The sequence below is a fragment of the Nematostella vectensis genome, chromosome 2, assembly GCF_932526225.1.
Source record: "Nematostella vectensis chromosome 2, jaNemVect1.1, whole genome shotgun sequence".
NCBI classification, from domain to species: Eukaryota; Metazoa; Cnidaria; class Anthozoa; order Actiniaria; family Edwardsiidae; genus Nematostella; species Nematostella vectensis.
The window spans coordinates 15,134,031-15,150,990 of NC_064035.1; the positions used below are offsets into that span (position 1 = coordinate 15,134,031).

At 41.1% G+C, this 16,960-nt stretch overlaps 2 protein-coding genes across 7 annotated transcripts in view; one reads left to right on the forward strand and one right to left on the reverse strand.

The window, feature by feature from the left end:
* Positions 1–1,182: 1,182 nt before the first annotated feature.
* On the reverse strand, positions 1,183–12,216 carry LOC5521846 (solute carrier family 23 member 2). The gene is made up of 13 exons (XM_032367014.2): positions 12,045–12,216; positions 9,299–9,366; positions 9,064–9,201; positions 6,995–7,152; positions 6,830–6,921; positions 6,433–6,506; positions 5,965–6,121; positions 5,322–5,346; positions 5,094–5,214; positions 4,651–4,807; positions 4,302–4,555; positions 3,526–3,799; positions 1,183–2,367 (listed from the first exon to the last, which is right to left on the reverse strand). Exons 2-13 carry the CDS (start codon positions 9,338–9,340, stop codon positions 2,042–2,044), a joined length of 1,818 nt encoding a protein of 605 aa, XP_032222905.1. The 5' UTR covers positions 9,341–9,366; positions 12,045–12,216; the 3' UTR covers positions 1,183–2,041.
* A 1,033-nt stretch (positions 12,217–13,249) lies between these two features.
* The window catches only part of LOC5521847 (leucine-rich PPR motif-containing protein, mitochondrial), a 40,370-nt gene continuing 36,659 nt past the window's right edge, over positions 13,250–16,960 (forward strand). For all 6 annotated transcript variants that reach the window (XM_048720787.1, XM_048720790.1, XM_048720793.1 and 3 more), the window contains exons 1-4: positions 13,250–13,686; positions 14,554–14,679; positions 15,567–15,688; positions 15,946–16,004. In XM_048720787.1, the coding sequence (XP_048576744.1) occupies positions 13,299–13,686; positions 14,554–14,679; positions 15,567–15,688; positions 15,946–16,004 (695 nt within the window). In that variant the 5' untranslated portion in view covers positions 13,250–13,298. The remainder of the gene's footprint in view (positions 13,687–14,553; positions 14,680–15,566; positions 15,689–15,945; positions 16,005–16,960) is intronic.

Below are 16,960 nucleotides of genomic sequence, written 5' to 3' on the forward strand. Positions count from 1 at the left end.
GGAATCCCTGTGTCGTTTGTTTTCATTCTGGGAGGGAGGGGAGGGGGCGTTTATTAGAGAGGGGCGTTCAATACAAACTTGTTAACTTAAGGGGGGCGTTCATTAGATCTCAGGCGTTCTTTAGATAGGAGGCGTTTATTAGATCATTAACGGTACAAGAAAAATATGGTAGCAAAATATGGTATATGGTCCACCCGTCCGTCCCTCCTTAAAAACCTGTGTCATAGTGTCCCAATAAAGCATCGTATGACAATCAAACTTGGTAGGTGTCATGTATGTGTCAAAAAAAGGGGGGTTACAAACCTGTGGTGATGTGATATGTGACCTCATCGATGACGTCACAAAAAGAAAGATTGTTTGCAACCAAAGAATAAGAAGCATTGTTTCACAACCAAATTGTGTCAAGATCACGTGATGTGTGACGTCATCGATGATGTCATTAAAAGCAAAACTATTCCGATGTCACGCAGAACAAAATAAACGAAACATCATATGACAAACAAACTTGGTATGTGTCATGAAGGTGTCAACGGGGTGCAACAGCATGGCCACGTCATTCATTAATGACGTCACTAAAAGCAAAAAAAATATGTTTACGTCATCAAAATGAAATATGATATTTAATGAAAGCATCGTATGACAAACAAATTTTGTGGGTCTCATGCATGTTTCAATCAAGTGGAGTAGTGCAATAAGATGGTCCGGAGACGTCATCGATGCCGTCACTAAAAGTAAAACTATCCTGACGCCATCAAAAAACAAAATATAATCATATCTCATCAAAGAAACATCGCATGACAACTGAGCTTGCTACGTGTCAGGTTCATGTCAAGGGCTCGGAAAAGGGAGGGGATGCAACAAGATTGTCACGTGATTTGTGAAATCAATGGCGTCATCAAAATCGAAAATATCCATATCTCATGATTGAAACATTCTAAGACAACAAGAGTTAGGAGATGTCCATGAAGGTGTCAACGGGAGCCAATCCCGTGATGTGTTTTTCATTATATAAAAGTCTAAAAGCAACTAATATTGGAATATTGAGTGTCAAGAGGGTGAAACAGAATGGTCGAACGTGTAAGCCTAAGATTTGTTAGGGTTTATGATTTGTTAGGAAAGGTATGTACTTGGTATGGACATTCAGAAACACTTTACATTCTGGGAAGAAATAGAAGTCACCTCAGTATGAAATGATGATTTTAATATCCTTAAAGAAACGGGACAAGCCGTCGCTTTTGTACAGATACCCTAAACGATCCCCCTTAAGCTAACAAGTTTGCATTAAACGCCCCCCCTACCTCCCAGCTTAAAAACAAACGACATAGGAATTCCGGTAATAGAAACCAAATTAAATTGCCTTCTTGTTTAATCGGAGCTTGGCTTCTACTGGCTCAATGTCAAAAAGTGCTTGTTACAAAGGCTATAATTTAACGTGATCCTGATTGAGACTAGAACCCCACTGCACTTGGGTTTGTTATATTTTCATAGTTTGTAAATAACGCCCCTCTCTAATAAACGCCTTCTCTCTATTGAACGCCTCCCCCCCCCTAGGGCACTCGGATCATCGAAATTAAATAATTATCCCGGGCGTTTATTCGATCATTTACAGTAGATAAATTGTGTGTTAGCCTAAATGCAAAATATCCCAGGGGGACTTCGAGAAAAACAGACAGGGGTGCTCGAGAGTGGTCAACAACAATTCTTACCCCTAAGAGATAACACATTAGGTGTGGTCGAAGGAATCTTTAACTCTAAGAGATAGCATTAAAAATAATGCCCGTTTGAATTGGTTGACGGATCCTGTATTGTTATGTTAACACCCCCTAAGAGATAGCAGTTGGTAAGAGTTTTACACCCTAAAAGATAGGTCGAGCACCCCCGTCTACTTTTCTAGAGAGTCTCCCCCCCGGATAAAATACATTTTATTAAAAGAATATATACTCCTCTTGCCTGTTTAACGCTTTTTATGTATTCCTGTTTGATACTTTTTGACACTGTTGTCCCTGTTCCATGCTTGTCCGTGTCTCACTCTTTCAAGCTCTTACGGTTCTTTGCCTTCCATCATACCTACTGTCGCCTCCTCGGACTCATCGTGCAAGGAGACTGGGTAATATGGTACGAATGGGAGATACTTCGCTATCTTAAACTTGCACAAGCGATTCAATCCAAAAGGTAGGTCATATATATGAAACGAAGCCACTTGGTTACTCTCATCACCCCCCTCGGTGACAATTTTACGCCACAAGAGAATACCGCGCTCTTCTGGTGTTCCTGGCAGGGCGTTGTCCAGGATGAGTCCAGTTATTCCTCCCACTGCCATGCTGGTCTTGAGAAGGACTGTGACGATTTGGTCGATCCCTTGTGAACCTGTGAATGATGAAGACATGGGAACATTACAAATCATGACCATCATTTCCTGATATCCCAGTTACTTGTGAATCTGTGAATGGTGATGTCATGAGAATCTAACAAATCATGATCATCATTTTCTGATATCCCAGTTACTTGTGAACCTATGAACGGTGAAGACATGAGAACATTACAAATCATGATCATCATTTTCGGGTATCCCAGTCGCTTGTGTACCTGTGAACGGTGAAGACATCAAAACCTCACGAATCATGATATCATCATTTTGGATATCCCCATATAACACAACCGATAATGTCCACCTTATATTGTTTTGATATCAAGCTCATAGATAAATTGATAAAAGAAGAAAAGTCGATATAACCATCTGAAACAAAGCTTTATAAGTCTCGGATGTGCCTATGAAGCAGCCAGTCACTACCAGATCAGGAAGACTTGTGCAAAAGCCTGATAGGCTTATTGAGTCTTGTTAAGAACAGTTAACTATTATAACTGAGCCATAGTCTTGTTACTTTTATTTTCTTTTATTTCATAGTGACATTGGGACTTGTTATTTGAGGGGGGAGATGTTATAATATTAGTTTGTTACTACCTTCCCCCCCCTTAGGAGCCCATCGTACCGCGGGCTCACGCGTTGTTGTTCAACAGTCACATGGAGTTTCGCATGGAGTTTGTGTCAGAGAATTAAGAGATTAAATGTGTTGAATTGGCCGACAACCGTCTTATAACACTTATCTAGTTTGAAAAGAATGCTTTCTCGTTCTTGTTGTTATTGCTAGGATGACCAAGCGTCAAAACCCTTTTGGAAACCAAAAGTCAATTGCACTCCGCGACAGTGGCTAGATAACGAAAAATAACGGCCAAGTTTTTGCATAGTTTATATTCTCATCTCCATGGAATTCTCTTTCTTTTTGCACGAAATTTATCCCAAACCGAGATTTATGCATCACTAGTCCAGGTGAGCAGAGGACATAAGCAACATATCACTCTAGAATTGCTCCCCTCTGTAATAATCAAGTCAATTTTGATAATAGCTTAGCTGCAAAAGTATTCATAGTGTGTTTCCAGCAGCCTTCCAAAAACCTCCTGTATGCGAGAATGGAAATTCTACAAATTTTTGAGGGAGCATAGTTAACATCAAGTTGCTATAGTTACCTGTTTTTATGGCTTCGGGGTGCTTATTCAAAAACCATGGCAACGCGAAGCCAAGCATCAGAGACACACCGATGATAAAGAGATTACGCGAAGAGTTGAGATTGATAAACTGCAAGTTGGAGATCCCTACCGCCGCTACCATCCCAAACATCACCATAAAGACCCCGCCTACAATAGGGTCAGGTACGGTGGTGAAAAGAGCGCCTATTTTACCGACCACGCCCATAACCACAAGAATCAGGCCTGCGTACTGGATCACACGCAAACTGCCAACCTGTAAAATAACATTTAATTTCGAATTGTATCAGTTCTCTTTATAGCACATGTGATGATTTGATGTGATAGCTAATGATACCGTTTTAAGACTAAATTATTGCGCATGCAGCACCCAGTGTTGTTGCGATTGGGTGGTCCCTTCATAGTGGCCTGTTATGAATTATTGGATAATGCTGAATATTGCACGGTGTACTTGGTGGTGTAGTGGTGGTGTACTTGGTGTATGGTGCATGGTGAGGTGCGTGGTGATAGGAAATGTTGGTGAGCCTTTTGCGCACCAGCGGCTGAGAGCGCGTTTACAATATTTAAGGAACTGCTTCAATCATTGTTTTTTATCTGCCTAAAGCTGGGTAAATCGAGAAATCACACTAGAATGTGACAGGTTACGAACATTACATGGTGCTGAGATTAAGAGCTTGGTTATTGATGGTAATCAGTCACTTCGTCTGTCACCTTACGTTTCTGTCTAAAACCAAATAAACCATCAAAGTGTTCCCTACCTTTGTGATGCCAAGTGCCCCAATATTCTCGCTGTATGACGTAGTCCCGTTACCACTCCCCCACAGTCCGGTGATGAGACACCCAATGCCCTCCACACCGATCCCGCGATTGACGGCATGCTTAGGGGGAGGAGGTGCTCCGCATAATCTAGCGCATGCGTAGTAGTCGCCCACGGACTCTATGATTGAGGCCAAGACACCGGCCAGCATCCCAAACACCCCTGCGGCACTAACGGTGGGCGTGCCCCATTGACCTGTCAGTTGATACAAATGACACGCAAAAGAAGAATTTACTGTAAAAATCTCTGAGAGAGAAAAGCGTCAGAAAATGGGGTTTGTAACACATTACCTGGGTAAGGGAACCTGAACCAGTTACTCTCTCGCAAAACAATCGTCCGCGCGTCTGTCCTTGCGAGAAAGTTTGGGTTCTTGGGGTCATCCGGGAATCCCCCCGCAGCCGTGATGATAGCGCAGATCACCCACGACACGAAGATTGCTAGAATGATCTGAAATAGGAAATGATGATAAACATTGAGTTATGAGGTATTTGTGGTTTTTAGAAGTATTGAAATATTTTTTAAAGAAGAAAGTATATTACGCTCAGGCAACTAATCAAGTATGTGACCCATAGCAATAAGCGATGCATACGAACGAGATAGTTAAAACTGGCTGGTGCTTATCCTAAACTTATGGAAGAATCAGAAAGGTTGCTTAAACTGTACGCCACATGAGCAACCTTGGGGTAGTGTTGGGGAGTGGAAATAGTGAGGATATTCGCATAACGGCACTCACCGGGAACAGTCTGAATACCGGGTAGTGTGCAGTGTAGTAGCCCTTCTCTCTACTGTACGCGGGAATAGGAACCTTGATGTTGGTCAAGACTTGAGAGAAGATCGTGATGAGAGACACGGTCCTGAGAGATACGAAAGATAACACGTAAAGAGACGGAAATGCTGCTCAAATGGCAGGAAATATGAAAACTATCTTTATTTGCTAGAACTTTACGCTGGGTATACTCACATGAAACCGACTCCCCAATGATTACCTGTAACAAGTAAAACTTATTAGCATGTTATTACAAATGTGGCACGACTTTATTACAAATGTGGAATAGTGTTATGTGGCATGGTCTTATTTCAAATGTAACCGTTATCACCAATGTGCCCTCAACAAGGTATGTGAGAGTTTTAGGGGAAGCCCCCCTCTCCCCTTCAGATGCAACTGGGGAAATGTGCCCCCCCCAATATTTCAAAAGTTATAAGGAAATGACAGGGGCGTGAGTGTGCTCCCCCAATATTTCTTAATGTTTTTGTAATGTGCCCCCCTCGCGCCCCTATCTTACGTGCAAACTGGGGCCGTAGCAGGGCGTGGGGCACTGGCACTGGCACTGGCCCCCAATTTCAAAAATTATAAGGAAATGGCTGGCCAGTAGGGGCGAGGCTGTACCCCCATTGTTTTCTCAATGTTTCGGCATCGTGCCCCCCCCCCCCCCCAATAATTATAGTGCTGCTACGGCTATGTATTAGAAGCCATCCTGAAGTCTACTTCGCAGGCGTTCTTTGTATTGTGTGCAAAGGTTCAGATGCTTGTTTGTTTCTTTCCTATCGTGGGATTCATAAAGCTCTCTTTCGACCCATCGCTATCGCTTTTTTTGCAATCTTACCAGCATGCTCTGCGGCGACATGGAATAGCGATAAGCCAATCAGAGTGATAGTAGGCGCCACAGCGATTGGTCCAATGAAGCGCAACAGGAATCCCATGACTCCTGAAAATCCGATGAAGATTTGGAACAAGGAGGAGACCATGATGGCACCTTGGATCTGGACAAGAAAGAAGAAACAGAAAAAGTAATCTATTATGTAATTAATACTAAGATACCTAGTAAAGCAAATACATAATTTTTTATTGAGTTTATTAACGCAACAGGAACTGGGAACAAGAATGCATGGCACTGCCGCATAGAAAAATGTATTGGCTTCTTAAACCCGAGAGCAGCGCCACGTGCCCTTGTTACCGCCCCGTTCAACTTCCACTGAAATTTGTAAATACTTTCTCTTCAAGAGCTTATTTCTGTGGCGCTTATTCCTTTCCACAGAGCGACAAGGAAAGCATTACAATAACGTTGTTATACCTCTCGCATTCGTATCCTCCAATCACCGCTTTTGTCTATTGTTGCGTTAGCTGTTGCGTTCAAGCCTTCTAAAACTGAAGAGCACAATGTAAAATGAAAAATAGCTCTAGAGATACCAGACCCACTAAGACGCAAGTAAAACTCTATTAATTCTTGAATTTTATCGGAGCGCGGGCCTTATACAATACGAATACTGATAGGAGCGGTCTATAGCTCTACTAATGTGCTGTCAGTTACATGTGGAGTATCTCCATATAAATACTATTAAGAAATGCTTTTCATCAATCGATCACTGACACTGACGTGGCTTGTGCGTCATAATTGTATGACGGCTAAACAAATGCCAAATTGTTGTTGCCAAATGGGAACTAGACATTTTAAAAGAGTTGCTAATCACCTGTACTCGCTGGACACTTGAATTGCGGGAGCGACAAGATGGCAAAAGTCGGCGCCAGGAACGAAAATGTTCCCCCTTGGATGATTGGAAGCCTACGAAGCAAAAAGGAAGTTGTGGATGATGGCGTTGAATAGCTTTGAGTGGTAATAGGAATTCTTTATTTACCTGACGCCGAAGGTCGTCTGCAGAAGGGTGGAAATACCCGAGACGAAAAAGATAGTGGAGAGAACCTCCGCGACGACTAGAGGGTTGTTAGAGAAGCACATAGGTCCACTCAAGATAAATGGAATGGAAAGAGTTCCGCCCAACATCGTCAGGTAATGCTGGAAAATGAATTAATGAATCCGTATTAGAGACGGGACTACAGGGTATGCGTAAAGGAGTACGGACCGGGTCTACAGTGTATGCCTGAATGAGTACGGACCGGGTCTACAGAGTATGCCTGAATGAGTACGGACCGGGTCTACAGGGTATGCCTGAATGAGTATGGACCGGGTCTACAGGGTATGCCTGAATGAGTACGGACCGGGTCTACAGGGTATGCCTGAATGAGTACGGACCGGGTCTACAGGGTATGCCTGAATGAGTACGGACCGGGTCTACAGGGTATGCCTGAATGAGTACGGACCGGGTCTACAGGGTATGCCTGAATGAGTACGGACCGGGTCTACAGGGTATGCCTAAAGAGTACGGACCGGGTCTACAGGGTATGCCTGAATGAGTACGGACCGGGTCTACAGGGTATGCCTAAATGAGTACGGACCGGGTCTACAGAGTATGCCTAAAGAGTACGGACCGGGTCTACAGGGTATGCCTGAATGAGTACGGACCGGGTCTACAGGGTATGCCGGAATGAGTATGGACCGGGTCTACAGGGTATGCCTGAATGAATACGGACCGGGTCTACAGGGTATGCCTGAATGAGTATGGACCGGGTCTACAGGGTATGCCGGAATGAGTATGGACCGGGTCTACAGGGTATGCCGGAATGAGTATGGACCGGGTCTACAGGGTATGCCGGAATGAGTATGGACCGGGTCTACAGGTTATGCCTGAATGAGTATTGACCGGGTCTACAGGGTATGCCTGAATGAGTACGGACCCGGTCTACAAGTTATGCCTGAATGAGTATGGACCGGGTCTACAGGGTATGCCTGAATGAGTACGGACCGGGTCTACAGGGTATGCCTGAATGAGTACGGACCGGGTCTACAGGGTATACCTGAATGAGTACGGACCGGGTCTACAGGGTATGTCTGAATGAGTACGGACCGGGTCTACAGGGTATGCCTGAATGAGTATGGACCGGGTCTACAGAGTATGCCTAAAGAGTACGGACCGGGTCTACAGAGTATGCCGGAATGAGTATGGACCGGGTCTACAGGTTATGCCTGAATGAGTATTGACCGGGTCTACAGGGTATGCCTGAATGAGTACGGACCCGGTCTACAAGTTATGCCTGAATGAGTATGGACCGGGTCTACAGGGTATGCCTGAATGAGTACGGACCGGGTCTACAGGGTATGCCTGAATGAGTACGGACCGGGTCTACAGGGTATACCTGAATGAGTACGGACCGGGTCTACAGGGTATGTCTGAATGAGTACGGACCGGGTCTACAGGGTATGCCTGAATGAGTATGGACCGGGTCTACAGAGTATGCCTAAAGAGTACGGACCGGGTCTACAGAGTATGCCTGAATGAATACGGACCCGGTATACAGGGTATGCCTAAATGAGTACGGACCGGGTCTACAGGGTATGCCTGAATGGGTACGGACCGGGTCTACAGGGTATGCCGGAATGTTGTTAATTTATTAATTCTTTCTCACACATATTACTTTTGCATACAAGTAGCAATTCAGGACAGAAGTTGAAATGAAATCACACAGTGTTTTTTTCTTGATTCATATTTTACTGGCGTAGATAAAAAATGGAGAAAGGGAGGGTTATTCTACCTTCTCTCACCTATGGGGTGAAAGGATAATCTGTCGTATCAAATGCTCGCTTAGGTTTACGTCCTGTGCGGATGTAAGGGGAATAATGTACGCTAGTCCACAGGAAATGCAAAAACGGAAACCTAGTGCCTAACTTGAGTTATCGACTTAAATAGAAATGATTTTTGGAGCGTATTTAGATGATGATCTATATCTACGTATTGCCTTTTCATGGTTGTGGGTTTTGTTTCGCTGCACCCTGTTCGATATTGACTTCACTTATCGTCACGTCACTTACTTGGAATCCGAGCGAAAGGCAGGCGTACCATGGTGGGTTTTCATCAACAACATACGCGAGGCCAAGTGCTTTCCTTCGAGATCGAGCGTTTTTATTATTATTACCAGGACTGAGCACCGTCAAGTTGTTTTCCTGATCCTAGACGGCAATCAAGAAAAGCAAACTTTTCGTTATGGTCTATCACCACACCTTCCTAAGTACCTTCCGTGTAATCCGAATTTCTTTCAAAACTTACGTGTTCTACTGGTAGTTTTTTCTCTTCATCCCTTGTCGTCATTTTGTGTTCTTGACCACTAGTGTTCGCTTAGAAGAAAGATGGTTTATTTTGTTTAGTCTGAAAAGTTTTTGAAATGTTCGCTTTTCGTTACCAGTGAACTATTTATGGCAAATAATTTCGTCATGTGTTATGACCATACCACTGTAATTCAGTAGCACCTGCGATAGTGGTAGTTGAAATAAACTATTATTATTATTATTATTATTATTATTATTATTATTATTATTATTATTATTATTATTATTATTATTATTATTATTATTATTATTATTATTATTATTATTATTGATTGACCTATAACAAGCAACTGGGTCTTGCATTGTTTGAATGCTTTTGTATTGAATTCAAAATATTAAATCAATGTTATTACATTGGCTGAGTAGGCTCTAAGGGGCCCTCATATGTTTTTAAACGTTAGCTTCGTTAGGCTCTTCCAAAGAGCCTCATCCAAGACATTTAAGGTCTCTGCTACGAGCCTGTACAATCTATTGAATACTTTGGTAAGAAAAAAAAAAGAAAAATTTACAGATACGTTGATTGCCACAATATAATATTCAAGCTGTCTGCACAACCGATACTACTAATTAATGAATAGCTAAATGTAATAATTTAAACTGTTTGTTTTATGTTATGCCGTTATGCCGGGGCGAGAGCAGAAGGGCCTGTGACGTCATAGCCATGCAGAGCGTGACAGGCCGGCCGAGGAGCCTAGGGACGAGGCTACCCAAGAGCAACGTCTTCAAAATTGTTTCGAGCAATTTTTGCTTTTGTTCTATAATTTTAGTCAGAATCTTTTTTAATATCCGGTTTTCCGTGTTCATGAATCCCCGAGGGATTTTTTGAAAACTAATATCTTCTGCAGGCAACTCTAGAGTGTTATGTCCCTTTGTTTTGGATTCTCAAGGACCCATGACAGTGGGAGCCCCCTATTGTTTAAATTGTACCAAAGGATGCTAGACTTCGTTTCCAGACCTTTCATTAGGCATTTTTGCGAAATGCTTCGGGTGAAGCTTTGCTTAGAGAGAGTTTTTCCGCATTCTCGGGGACCCAAGGCTATTATTTCCCTGCTAGCAGAGGCCTCTTTTCCTTGTATTTCGCTGGGCTGGCAAACGCGAGGATGGTTTATTATTAATCGGATCCTGTTTGCGTGACACGCATAACAGTTTGAGCACGCTATGAACCGTGCGTTTCGTGCATTTTTTTTTGCATGTGGCAACAGTTCCCATGCTAGAGATGGATTATAACGCCGAGACGCGGCGATGAATGACTGTGTAGTATATGCAGTGAAAGAATGTATTTAAAGAGAATAACTGATTATATAACTGAGGTCATTAACCTCATCTATGCGTGCCCTAAGTCAGTCAAAGAAACCCAACTGTTCCCAAACATGTTCAACACCTACTCCCTGATATCGGCACTTGGAAACTGAAATCTTCAATGCGTAAATCCCGATAATCACTTAAACTTCCTAATTTCACCATAAAAGCTATAAAGTGCCAATATCGAGGAGTAAATATTCTGTGTACAACGTTGATCAAAAACGTAAATAAATATATTCAAAAGAATGCGCTTGGATATTCCATCAAAGATACTTTGTTTTCGAATATATATAGCTAAATTCTACGAGAAAAACATAGGATTATTTCGGACTACCGGGCCGTAGTTTTTGAGGACCCCATCCGGCTTCCGGACCTCTAGACACTGCGTTAGGTTGGTCAATATATAAATATGTTGATATAGATCTGTTGATTTAGGCCCCTATACATTTCTTTACGTGTTTGTAGTGAGATCTGCTTTTAACATTACACCTAATGATAGCCATATCCTGCTGTGAAAACTTAATCGTCATGTTTAACAAAGGAACGATCACAAAAAGTCACGTTTGTTTTCCACTCAAAGCAGACTCAAAGAGAGCGTTTTTTTATATTGTTGACATATCTGATCGTCTCTCAACTCCCATAGGATTATACGAACTGATGTTGCGATTTCGTTAATAAGGCTATCAAAAGAACATCAGTGAAATTCGTGCACGTTTCACGTTACAAAACTAATTACATCTCACGAAAATACCAGACTACCCATCTCAGAAGCTGCTTTGTCTCCTATTATCTTTGTTCTACAAAGGAGTTCTTTTGTCTCTATTCTTCTCGTTTTTTGTTTCGAGGTGCGGATATTGTTCATTTGCCCAATCAAATTGCAGCTTGTAAGAGCTGCGTACTGACCTATCTCAGATTGATTAGTTACTCTTTGAACACAAAGCATATTTTTCTCGTACACCCACTTAACTCCTATCGTACGTTATATTGAGTGTTTATTGAAATGACATGTTAGATATTCTTTTTAGCATAGAATTGCTCTAGAACTGGAAAAACTGATTTCCTGTTGTGGGTTGCGCATTGACATTTGGTCATATTAAAAAAATGGGAATTTACGATAAAAATCGGTTTTGATTAAGATAAGAAAATTATGAGGTCAAAGTGATTCTCATAAAGTTTTGTCAAGGATATCTCTACTCAACTAAACTGTTATACTTACATACTTCTATAAGCTTTTAAGCTGACAGGTAAATGTACATGTTTTGTGAAAGAAAAAAAATCACAAAGGTCAAAAACATTCTCACATTACATTGCAGATTTTGGGTCATAGAAGCATTCAAAAGCTCACACTTGGAAAAAAACGCTTATAGAAAACTTTAGCACCATACCTTAGAAAGCTGGACGCCTGAATTTTCTTTTTGTGGCTATTGGAGTTCTTGTTCTCGCACTCAAACGCTACTGCCCCCAAGTCGGATCGCGTTATAACGGAAGATGTTCTAGATCTGCTTGCGTGGCGATCTTGTTACACTGGAATGTGAATAAGCCGTCGTTCACTCACTAGCACGCATCGTTTTTGGCTATGGTACCCAGGATTGTCGGCACTGTCAACACCTCTCGCCTACCAGAGTAAGAGGAGAGGGAAATCCGTCCTGAACTTGTATATGGATTCTTACTGACATTTGCACTATATATATTATATAAAGCATAGGCTTACCATCCGAATGGTTCGAGTCGAAGACTTCTTGTTTGTAACTGAAATAAATGAAAATAATATCATATACTGTTTGTCTACTCTCTGGGCTCCTTTAAGAGGAGTCTTCGACTCGAACCATTCGGATGGTAAGCCTATGCTTTATATAATATATATATAGTGCAAATGTCAGTAAGAATCCATATACTAAGTTCCGGACGGATTTCCCTCTACAATGCGCGTGTTGTGCATAGCGGCGCTTATCTCATCTGTTTTGCCTTTTTTTTTGCGTTGTTTAGGGCTTTATCTCTTGAGGCTCATACTGTATTTTACTGGCGAAGGAAACTGGAGACGGAGATGATAGAAGACACAGCTTGCGTGTGAAAGAATATCACACGGGCATAAACGAAGTTTATTTTCCGTATACGGTTCCTTTTACTTTTATTCTCCACGTGCACCTCTTTCGAACTAATTTTCACACGCGCGGTAATTGCGCGAATAAACGCCACCTCCAAATAAGCGCATCTCCCAAATATGTGTCCCCTCTCCCCCTCCCCCTGTAAAAAGCTCCTAAAAATTGCGTCCCACCCATAAAGCTTACAAATATGACTCTGAAAGTGTAGCAAATGACAATGTCAACCCGGAATAAATTTGCAAAGTACAAATCTTGCAACTTTATGACTGAGAGCGGCAACATCCAGCGATAAAAATGTTATTTTATTAGTCATATTGGATTCTATTATTTATTATGAGTGCACCTAGTCTAATACTTCAAATTGTCAGGTGTATTTTTAACACTAGAGAATAAGCAGATAAGGCCCACATGAACGTTGCGGCCGATACCCCCCCCCCCCCCCCCTCCCACCCTGTCTATATTTCGTCCCCGGTATCACTGTGTTATATTGTTCGGGTGGGCCTGCAAACTACCACATGGTTTGCTGCACGTTTCAAGATGGCGGCTCTACTTAGACCTGGTATTGTAAAATCTTGTAGAAATATAGCTACCCTTGCTTACAAATGTCCTGTAAATTATTTGAGAATATGCCAAAAAGTACCGCTATGCTACACGCCAAAGCCTATGTCGTCTAGTTTGTCGGCTGTGAGGTATTTAAGTGGTTTGCCGCCAGTGGAAAGTGTGAACGACGCAATAGATGAGAGTGAAAATGTGACAAGCTCAAGTTATGAGCATGAAGCAAAGACAAACCGAGACAGGAGAGACGATCGACAAAAAGACAGAGGAAGGATAGGCAGTAATCAGTACGAACGGATTCTGCAAAAACTCGGGACCATCACAACTCGGCCATCACTCGTAAAAATATTTGAGGAAATTTTGCAACGAGGTAAGAATAAGCTTAACTTAAAATTTTCTGCACATTTGTTTACTTTGGTAATGTTTAGCTTAAAATATTGTGTACCAATGCGTTTATTTAGCAAGTTTTTAGCAAGTTGGTATTTTAATTCTTCCATGTGCAAGCAATTGGTCTTATTTACCATGTTATGCTTGTTACATCATCGGTGTCATTTCTTACTTATTTCTCAAATCTGTTGTATCATACTTGTTAGTAATTCAGTTTTAATCTTGATCCTCCCAGTTTTGTCACAAACCTCCAAGTATTGTTCACTAAAAGAACCCAGAACTCAAAAAAGTAATCTCTCTCTCCAAGTTTGGAGATTTCATATCAGTAAGAGCAAGAATTATTTAGAATCAGTTTTCTGTTAATGGTAACTTCCGTTAGTGGGTAGACTAACAGATACCTTTTCATTTCCCTGTTCCATGCCTGTCAACTCTCCCGCATTAGATGGGAGTCTTAAGATTTTGGACCCCTTCTCCTGCTCTCCTGCATTGAGCAGCAGCTTTTAGCGATTTTTATCGCTTTGGAAAAATAATTCCATAGAAAATTGAAATTTAACCTATTTTCTATTAAAATAAATAAAACAATAATTCCCTTGCCTAGTGCAATTTATCTAACACCCTTGTGAGATCTATAAGTGGACTTGTGCAGGAGAGCTTCCTACACGGCAAACACCTGCAAGGGTATACCCACCCTTTCCCCCCAAAAATGAATATACCCCACCAATCCCCACAAAAAGTTCTCAAGCCTTGAGATTTTCGGGGATTGACAGGTATGCTGTACTAACTTAATTTTTTAGTCTCCGAAGGTGTCAGCAAATGATTAGACTGTGGAATCTCTGTAATTTGTTCACAGAAGAGCAGATAAGTAACCTCCAGGCATACCAGGTACTGAGGAACTGTGGAAAGGAGTTGATATATGAGACTCCAGAAAAAAGGACAGAGCTTGCACATTACTTCTGGGACAGACTTCAGAATGCAGGTTAGTAATCTAGAACATCTACTGTACTAAAGAAAAGTAATGCAATCAAAATGTGAGTAAATGATATCTTTAAAATAGAAAAATTCAGCTAATTCTTTTTTTTTTACATGCTCCCGAAATTTATCATTTTTTGCCTAAGCGAACGATTTTAAAGCAAACATGTTTTACTGTAGCTGAATTTCACCATATTTTGTTGTTCAGTGATCGCACATTTGTCTGTTCACATAATAGGGCTGCAATAATGCTGTCTTAGGAAAGTTCAGTGTACAGAATAAGAGTTCATTTACAACAAAAATCAAAAACAATAGACCTAAACTTTCCTGAGAGTGGAATGCCAAATTTTGGGCTGGCTTAAAACTGCTTTCAAATTTTGGTTGCAAAACTTTTCATCAGTACTGTATGTATCTGATGTAGGATGGCTCGGATGCAAGAAGATTTCACTCGAGATGTAACACAACAACTGAGGTTTACTAGGACCCCATCTCGGCTCGTTTACATGTGTCTATGCTAATTATTACACAGGGATACCATAACATATTATAATACAGGGATACCATGACACAGTATGATAATGACGACGACGACGACGATGATTAGCTATAACATCTAGCAGTATAAGAATTTGTGCGGTGATTATGATGATTAGCTATAACATATAGCCGTATAAGAATTTGTGTGGTAATGATGATGATTAGCTATAACATCTAGCAGTATAAGAATTTGTGTGGTGATGATGATGATTTACTTTAATATTTAGCAGTCAGAATATATAGCGGTATAAGAATCAAAGTGTTTTGAGGCTCAAAAAAGGATTTCTGTAGTAGTCAAACTTACCTAAGCAACTTAGTACTACTTTTTTTAAATCTGTGTATTTGCTTGTTTACAAGGTGTTAATCTTGATATTATGATGTACAATGCTCTGTTGTCCGTCTACCTTCAAAATGGATACAAGTTTAACCCGCTGGAGGTGCTAGAACGTATACAGTCAAGCGGACTGGAACCCAATCTGGTATGTGATCACATAAAAAGTACAGTGTCACTTTCTCTCACCTTGTGATAGGTATTTTGGATAAAGAAATGTAAACTATTTGTTTTCTTAAGGCCATCTTTTTTTATATTTGTTTGCTGTAACCTTTTGTGTTCTACTTTGTCCTTTGTACAACTCTATTAAAATAATGTTTTTAGCTAATTGCTGTTCTACAATAGAATTACATATTGTACACAAATATAATAGATTTCTAATTTATCATGTTATCTTGCTCTTAGACAACAATGGCCCTGGTGATACAGGGATTTGGACAGAATGGAGATATCCAAGGAGTTTTGTAAGGACTATGTATTTAATGGTTTATATGAATAGTCTTTTAGGGATTTTTTTAAGGCCATGTGGACAATGTTGGTGCGGTGTGTTTTGGCGTTGCCTTAACCTGGGTTGATCAATCACCGACATTGCATGCATGACCTTAAGGGAAGGGTAATAATTTAAAGTGGGGTGGGCTGCTATGTATTTTTTGGGGGAGGGTTGCAATTTTTTGAGCTTCGATTTGTGGGGAGGGCCTCAAATTTTGATACAGGGTTTAGGGGAAGTCCTTATTTTTCGAACAGGTACTGATTAACTTCCGAGCCTCCTAAAAGTCTTAATTTAAAATTTTTCTGGGGAGAACCCCAGACCCCTAAAAAATAGAGAAATGTGATGAGCCTCCTGCTTGCACTTTCATGACTTGGGTTTCGCTGGCGTTGAAAACCGTTATCCCCTAAACTGTGGCTTCTACTTTTGTTATCTTTTGCAGTTTTGGTTTTATTAACTTCCATTTCAATTCATGTCAAAGTCCCCCTTCTAATTATTTAGATTGGTGGTATGAAAAGCTATGCAAATAAGATTTTTTTGGGAAGAAGCTAATGATGCTATTTTCCATTGATGATTTAACAGTAATGAGCATTTCATATAATTTGAAAATGACAAAATTTTCACGGGGAGCATGGCCCCAGACCCTCCTATACTTTTGTATTAACACCCCTAAAAATGGGCTTGAAACATCACTTCTCCTAGCTTAGGCCAGTAATTTGGCATGCAGGGGACGTGGGCAGTGTCTGTCACCCCACAATTTAAATTTCAAACAGTGACATTCAGACCAAATAACAAAATATAAAGCATATATTTTTCTTCTTGGCAAAGTGCCCAATCCCCTTTCTTTGTTTGTACTGCACAGATTATATGACTTGTTATTACAATTATGTGGATACTACATTTGTGGGCAACTTCTTATTACAATTGTGGGTT

Excerpts from the sequence above, each read along its gene's own strand:
- LOC5521846 (XM_032367014.2), bottom strand. The coding sequence starts at position 9,340 with ATGACGACAAGGGATGAAGAGAAAAAACTACCAGTAGAACAC. Across the intron at positions 6,122-6,432 it reads GGAGGATACGAATGCGAGAG|ATCCAAGGTGCCATCATGGT; the intron begins GTATAACAACGT and ends TTTCTTGTCCAG. Across the intron at positions 3,800-4,301 it reads GGGCACTTGGCATCACAAAG|GTTGGCAGTTTGCGTGTGAT; the intron begins GTAGGGAACACT and ends GTTATTTTACAG.